Source organism: Halyomorpha halys, unplaced genomic scaffold (assembly GCF_000696795.3).
Source record: "Halyomorpha halys isolate HHAL.00 unplaced genomic scaffold, Hhal_1.1 Scaffold471.1, whole genome shotgun sequence".
In the NCBI taxonomy this organism is placed as follows: Eukaryota; Metazoa; Arthropoda; class Insecta; order Hemiptera; family Pentatomidae; genus Halyomorpha; species Halyomorpha halys.
This window is the reverse complement of record NW_027107708.1, coordinates 430,495-438,490: the sequence shown is the minus strand read 5'-3', so window position 1 is coordinate 438,490 and position 7,996 is coordinate 430,495. Positions and strand designations below refer to the sequence as shown.

Sequence of the window (7,996 nt, the reverse complement as noted above, 5' to 3'; positions counted from 1 at the left end):
ACTTATTTTATTTTTATATAATTATTCTTTCATGAAGTTTATTTTATCTCTATAATTTTTTTTTCATTGTTCCATTGTTACTTGTTTTTATTCTTATCATTGTATCATTTTGTATCTTTTTAGCCCTGATAAAGCCCTGCAAAGTGGGGCGAAACATCAGAAAATAAATAATGAGGTGTAGATAGTTGACCGTAGATTAATGATTGGAGAAGTTTGTCGGGGGTGAGGGGGTGGGGGGTTAAATGTTGTTGTTATCTCTTTTGTTCTATAGCCCTGATGAAGACCTGAAACTCGACGACAGGGTGAATCAACAGCCGATGTAACAGAATAAATAATATATAATATTTTCAATTTCTTGAGACTGGTATTTATTTTTTAAAATAAATAAAATACTTTCAAACAGCACTTTGCATGCAGCTAAAAACAAAAACAAATTTGAATTTGATAACACCAATGTTACATAAAGAAAAATACTTGAGTCAATTTATAGATCAGAGAACATCAATTATACAGTAAATATTAAACCAGATATGAGGAATTTGAACCTACATTATGTAGAGATTTTAAGTAAAATAAATTTATGAAAAATATGAGAAATTTTTTTTTTACTATTTACAATTAATTTTAATATGAGTTTTATTAATGGAATAAATAAAAATTTAGACCAAAATCCAATTTGAAATAAATTAATAACAAGCCTGATCTGAGAGTATGGAAGGTAAAAATAGTTTGTTTATATGACAGTTGATAGTGTAAGTTGATCTAAAATTAAAAGTTCTAAAAATTAATGAAGTTGTGACAAAATAATTGTAACTAGACATAAGCTTTGGTAAGCTTATTAATAATTAATATGATTTTTTATTAATTGACTTTTTTATAGGGTGATTTGACTTGTAATTAATGACCTGGGCAGAATAACCTGCAAAACATTTTTAAATTTAGAAATGAGGTGTAAATTTATATTTAAATTATTTTATATCATTAATAATAATATTATTGCTAAAATTGTTAAAAATGAATGTTTAATAAGCTGTTAATTGTCCTTGAGGATGGCCAAATTGGCCAAAGTTAGACTGTTGATGATTTAATAAAGAGTGTTGAGATTTAGCATGGATACCATTTGATTTATTTTAAAGAATAAATAATTATCAACAGCAGCCGAACTCGAATCCAGGCCGATAAGAGAGAGGAGCAAAGGGCCTTACTCGCTGAGCTGTCCCACCCAAAAACTTGAAGAATACTAATTATTAAAACAAAATTATATTACTCACAGTGTTCAAACTAAGATTTTGCACTAAAGTCTGCAACAAATCTTCAACTAATATATAATCATTTGACTTTTCGACTATTTCTTCAGATTCTTTAATTCCACTTAATAAGATAAGTGAAGACAGCTGGCTCCGCTCCTCGAGGCTGGTTACAATTATGCTCAACAACATTTTCTAGAATGCAAAAGTAATAAAGTATATTAATTCTAAAAAATGACGTATTAGTTTTCAGGACAAATATTCATGAATAATTGTTACTTGAAAATTAATAAGACTAAATATAATTATGATAATAAGGAGATGGTTCAGCTAGTGATCAAGAATAATTCCAAAAAATAGTATAAACTATTATATGAAGGTCCAAATTTATTAAGTTCATCCGAAAAATGCTATAGCTAAAAGCATTTTCTATAGTTAAATAATTACTTTTTACAGAAAATTTGATCTATTTATTTTGTTGCGATTTAAAATTACCTAACTCAAATAGCTTATTAGCCATCACTTCATTCAACAAAACATTTGACTTGCTTAAAAACACAAAACGCAAGTTTCCAGCTTTTTTGAGTGAAACAAAACATAGTCAATAAGAGCTTTTTTTTTGTTGCTCTCTAGTTCTATAATCCCTCTTTAAAAACAAATTTACATATGCCCCCGTGCAAAAAAAAAAAAAACCTAATTCACCACTACTTTTAGGCAAAAATATCGACCAATCCTAAAAAAACCCAACAAAACTGGTATATCTTTAGCCAAATATAAGGTTAAAAAAATTTTTCATAATTAAAGTGATTTATAAAATAAACAAAATTTATTGCTATATGTCCACAATGCAATATATTAAGAAAAGTCAAACAATAATTTAGTATATAGTATAACTATATTTAATATTTTCACCTTCACTATATTTCTTTGTACCCCCGATGAAGGCTTCTTATGTCGAATGAAATGTCATTATTGAATAAATGTTTTCTACTATTTTTTGGAGTTATTCTTGGTCATCACCAGAACTACTTATTAGCCAAAATGGTCAACTATTAATTAAATCATACAATATAATCACATATTATGTTTACTATTAATCCATTTCAGAAGTAAATAAATAATGCGTAATACAAGCATACCTGTCCTTTACTAAGATGGGAGCCATATGGAAGGAGGGAGTGTAGTAATTCAAGTCTCTCCCTCAGTGGAGGAAGTAATAATGATGCCCCGACGGCAAGACACTCAGTGACAATCATAGAGACTGATTTAGGAAGAGGAATATCTACTAGCCTGAAATAAATAAAAATATCACAAGTGGTTAGTGGCCAATATTTATAATAGTTAGTAATGATAGTTATTAACAAATATAATTATAAATAAAATATTACTATTTCTATTGGACTATACTTCATTACATGGACTATTCAATACAAAGCAATGAAATCATTGTCAAACATTGATCAGCTTTAGAATAAAACTTACATTTCATTACTGATTAATTTTTAAATATGTAGTCAATAAACTATATAGTAACATTATGGAATGTGTTTATATTACAGCAGAACCTTACTAATCTGACCACCATCAGAACAAAGTTAGGTGACATCAGTTAAAAGGTTGAATTATCCGCAACAAAATCATATTTATTTACTCTTCCACTAGACTGCATACAAGACCCTGGGACTTTCTTAGAACTTTCCTCCACTCTCTCTTATCCCAGACAAGCATTCTCCATGTTCTAATTCCCATCATCTTCAAGATTTCTTCTATCTCCTCCAGACACCTCAAGCTTGGTCTTCCTATACACCTTCCTCTAGGCCGATCTTCAAGTGTTTGGTGACTGATTCTCTGATCATATGTACCACATGACCCAGCCAACTGGGCTAGCTCTCTCTTATAATTGAGACCAAATCCAGTTTTTTGTATGACAGAAATTACGTATTCTAAATGTAAACAAATTTTTTTTTTTATCTTGACACTATATGTGCCTTATTACAATATACATTTTTCATATAAATATTAGTAATTTATTCCATTGTTCTTAATATAATTACATAGGAACATGAAATAATTCCAGTTTGCGCGAAAAATTCAATTATTTTATTACTATTATTTATTTTTTTCATTTAATTCTAATTTCCTATCTATTACTGTTTTATCTCACCATCTTCTAAAGCATCATTAATTTAAAAATTACTAGAAGGTTCCTTCTCATTCTCCTCTGATGTTTTACAAGTAGCAGATATCATATTCCCATCATACAACCGCTTGCATTAATTTTAGCCAGCCACTTGTCAACATAACAGATTTTAACGTTTGATCTATAATCTAAAGATTCTCTTCAATTTCCAATGTCCCAATAAGATCTTCTACGTTGTCCTCAGTTTTACAGTTCTCCATAATAGACAAGGACTATTTTAAAGTTTTGGGAGAACTTTCATTCCTCGCCAAAGGAACTGTGTAAATGAGAATTTGGTGTTCCAGGAATTGATTATATAAGATTCTACCGAATTTTTAATTAAGAAATGCCAACTTGAGACAACCACAAATAAAATTAATCTAAACATAAGTATACTTCCTCTTTTTTTTTTTTTTTATTGACATACCTGAACAAATACCGTCGTAAAGGATTGGCCTGTGCACCGAATATTGAGGTTGGTTCAGAGCCAGCAATATGAGAAAGTGAAAGATGAGCACATAAAAGACGTAAACATAAGACTGCAAATTCTTCATGTTCACTAAAAATTAACAAAATACAATGTATTTTTTTTTATTACAAAAATAATATGTAAAAATATAGTAGAATTATTCTTTGCTGGGTTAATTACCCTATAATTTCTTTAAGATTTTGATATATTTAAATAAAAAAATAAAATTGAACTATGTTCTTTTTTGTTCTATAAATCTTCTGTGGTAGTTAAACAGATTTATGGAAAATTTAAAGAATTTAATATTTGTAACACTATAATTTATTTAATGAGATTCACTAATTGTTTTAAATCTGTTTTAACATCCTATCAGAAGTTAAAATATTGAAAATTCAAAATAACACTTGAAACAATACAGAAAGGTTGATTCAGTGTATTCCTTTCAGCAAATCAGTTGAACATAGATTCTAGTCCGTCTATTTAGTTTTGAAGGCTACTAAATGTTTGGTTTGAAAACAGTGGCAAAACATGGATAAGCACTTCCTACAAAATTTTGTTCAATGTTTATATGAGCAAAAGTTTTTAATTACAACAGTTTTATGAATTCTCAACTATTTATTAAAACAATAAGATAATCAGTAAACAAAATTGTCATACCAAAATATACATTTGAGATAATAATAGAAACAAAGATTCTTCAATAAATTTTTTTTCATTTTATTAAAAACTTTATTGCTTCTGTACAAGAGAATTTAAATTATGAAATAAGTCAAATAGCCAAATAAATAATTGAGTAGGTTATAAGCCAACAGATGTGAGAGACAATTTCGGGAATAATTATTTTTTTCATTTCCTTAAAAAAAAAAATAATAAAATTTTTTAAGTTTTATTTTTTTTAAACTTTCTATTATCATCACAAATTAATATTGTGGTATGACAATTTTGTTTACTGATTATCTTATTTTTTTTTAATAAATAGTTGAGAATTCATAAAACTGTTATAATTAAAAACTTTTGCACATATAAACATTGAACTAAATTTTGTAGGAAGTGCTTATCCATGTTTCAAGACCACTGTTTTCAAACCAAACATTTAATGATTTGAAGGAATTAAAATGTGGGCTATCTTCAAGTGAAAAAGCAATTAAATAATATAATTTTCTAAACAATTACTAGTTGAAATGGTCTAAGCTTAATAAATAATAAAATTTAATAACTTACTGTTTGTTGCAAAATGGTTCCTGGCCATTTCCATCAAAATGAGAAGAATATTTTTCAAGAAAAGCCAATAGCAGGGCAAATGTTCCTTCTTTAAGCTCGACACAAAAGGGGCAGTGCCACGCAACAGATTGCCTAAATATTAAAAGAACATACAGTAAATAAATAAATATCTAAACTTAATTTTTATCACATGGTTTAATCAAAAAAATTACTGGAATATATCACATATAGGGGTAAATTACATGAATTACAAATCTATTATGAACAATGAATACACTCAACTAAACATATTATCATATTAAAAACTAATTGGAACAATTTAATAGTTACACAATTGAAAACTTAAACAAAACATAAGTACTACCTAATAAAAATTAAACTCACCTGTCAGTTGGAGGTGCGGTCCATGCAATGGCATGAGAAGTTCCAGCTGAAATTTGACAAATCGAAACAGTGTCGAGACTTGACACTCTTCGAGGCCTAGTAACAGGAGATGTCAAATATCCTAGGCCGCATTGACCCATTGTATTGTTCCCCCATGCAAAGAGACCAGAATCATGGGTAAGAGCTAGAACATATGTGTCTCCAACAGCTATATCGACAACATGTGTCGATGCAAGATCTTCGATTGGAGTTGGTATTGTGCGCATTGAATCTGAGCTTCCAGTACCCAAACACGACCCTACACCCCATGCTAGAACCTAATATAAACAAATTATTAAATATTGAAAAAATGACATACAACCTTTCAATCAAGTAACATCATACAAATAACAATTAAAAGATCATATTACAATAAACATAATTACCATAAGTTATTATCAGAAACTACTCACAGATCCATTACAAGTGAGAGCAATAGAGAAAAGACTCCCAGCGACAACCTTCCTTAAGTAGAGTCCAACAAGAGCATCAATTACTTTTGGCCTGGGAACGTTATTGGTGTCACCATGGCCAAGCCTTCCTCCCTCACCAGACCCAAACGACCAAACAGTCTTCCCATCCATAGAAAGGACCAGTGTGTGAGTATTTCCACACGAGACACTTCCGACACCAGATAAATCAGGTACAAGCGTTGGAACTGAATGACTCACATTATCACCGATACCTGAAATAAATTTCATTCAAAATGATTTTCTTATGAAAATATAAGTAAAATTTAATAGAAAACTTTAGTTAATGGAAAACCTGCAGATGGCTACAACAAAAGAAGGATTACTCCAAGATGATAAAGACACAGGTAGAAAACTAAAAGATTTCCAATAAAGATCAGAGTCTGATAATAGTGATTTGATACATCAATGAACCAAAATAAACAATTAATACTTGAAATTCACAACAAATCAATCTTCACCAACTAGGCATTTCATGTAACATCTGCAGCCTTCCCTATATCAATTTTTTTAAGTTTAGATACATTAATTTTTTTTTTTATCCCCAAAATTCTTATTTATCTTCCATGACAACATCCATAGATATAGAAAAGACCAAGTAAATTGATTCTCATCAGAGGCATGTAGTCAGAAGTAAACCCTCAAAACCTTAATTTTAGTTTTCTATAATCACTACTTATTTTCTCAATTAGCCACTCATTTATCCAAATGGCTAAGAAAACCCAGAATCTTAATTAATTTCAAAAATCTCACTGATATCCACATACTAAAATTAAATCCATGTCTTTAGGTATTCACTCAGCTGCACTACCCAACAGACCACAGCAGTAGCCTTGATCCACAAGTTAGAATTAATTTATATTTATATTTTAAATATTTACTATTATCATAAAACATATCAATGGGCCGTCAGTAGCTCTGTGGTTAAGATACAGCCTTATCAATTTGATATCTATTGGCGGTGCCGGTTCGAATCCGGCCTGGGTGTTGAGTTTTTTCATTGAGTGGCGGTCCCAAAATGAAAAACTTTGACCCACAAGCATGCTTAGGCAGTATAGGACTCCAATGGGAGTCTTAGCTGGAAAAAAACAAGAAAAAACATATTAATAGCTTACCTAATCTACCAAATTCCCCTTCACCCCAGGTATATAGAAACCCATCAGTAGTAACAGCAGCGCTATGTCGAAACCCTGCGCTGATAGACACGACATTCCACCATCCATGTCCTCCGATCATTTTAGGCTGCCTCTGAGTAGTAGAGTTACCATGGCCAAGCTTCCCATAATCTCCTAAAAAATAAATAAATATTTTATAATATCAAAATAACAACAATAAAAGGAAACAAAAAATACAATAACTAATTTTTAAAAAAAATTAGGAAACTAATTTCAAAGCCAATGATTTTTCTTTAAAATAAATAAAAGTGCTCCTCAACTAATTATCATTAATCTGAAGACTGAAGAAGATGAAAAGGGAGGTCTTGAAGAGATTCAATAAAAGTTAAGCAAGGGAAAATCTCAAATCATTTATTTGCAGATTACAAAGAAATTATCACCAAAAGAGAGGAAATTAATTATTAAAATTCTCTAGAACTAAAACAGTAATATCAAAAAGAAAACATATTTTTAAAATTATAGTCTGATCTCTTTTGCTTAATTTGTGAAATAATTAAGTCATGACAGGCAATACACTGTTATTCAACCAGCACATTAATTTAAAATTTGAAAAACACAAAACGAGGAAATGTACAAAACGTTTCTATAATTTAGTAAAAAATTGAAACTATCCCCAAAAAATAAATTTATACTCAAAAAATCAGTACTAAGACCTATCATAACAAATGCCTGTCCCATATAGAGCTTCACTGATTTAACTAACAATAAAAAACTGTATTCCCAAACAAATGACTAAGAATTGTAAACAATTCATATTACACACAACTAACTAAGAAGCATTCAGAATTAAACATAAACACCAAACAAGAATA

At 29.5% G+C, this 7,996-nt stretch overlaps 1 protein-coding gene across 2 annotated transcripts in view; it reads right to left on the bottom strand.

Annotated features, from left to right (window-relative positions):
• Positions 1-7,996, bottom strand: part of LOC106683171 (probable E3 ubiquitin-protein ligase HERC1) — a 75,099-nt gene that overhangs the window by 58,405 nt on the left and 8,698 nt on the right. For both annotated transcript variants that reach the window (XM_067046064.1, XM_014424462.2), the window contains exons 10-16: positions 7,125-7,298; positions 5,953-6,224; positions 5,501-5,817; positions 5,117-5,248; positions 3,854-3,985; positions 2,387-2,537; positions 1,272-1,442 (exon numbers count right to left, since the gene is read on the bottom strand). In XM_067046064.1, coding sequence (XP_066902165.1) covers positions 1,272-1,442; positions 2,387-2,537; positions 3,854-3,985; positions 5,117-5,248; positions 5,501-5,817; positions 5,953-6,224; positions 7,125-7,298 — 1,349 coding nt within the window. The remainder of the gene's footprint in view (positions 1-1,271; positions 1,443-2,386; positions 2,538-3,853; positions 3,986-5,116; positions 5,249-5,500; positions 5,818-5,952; positions 6,225-7,124; positions 7,299-7,996) is intronic.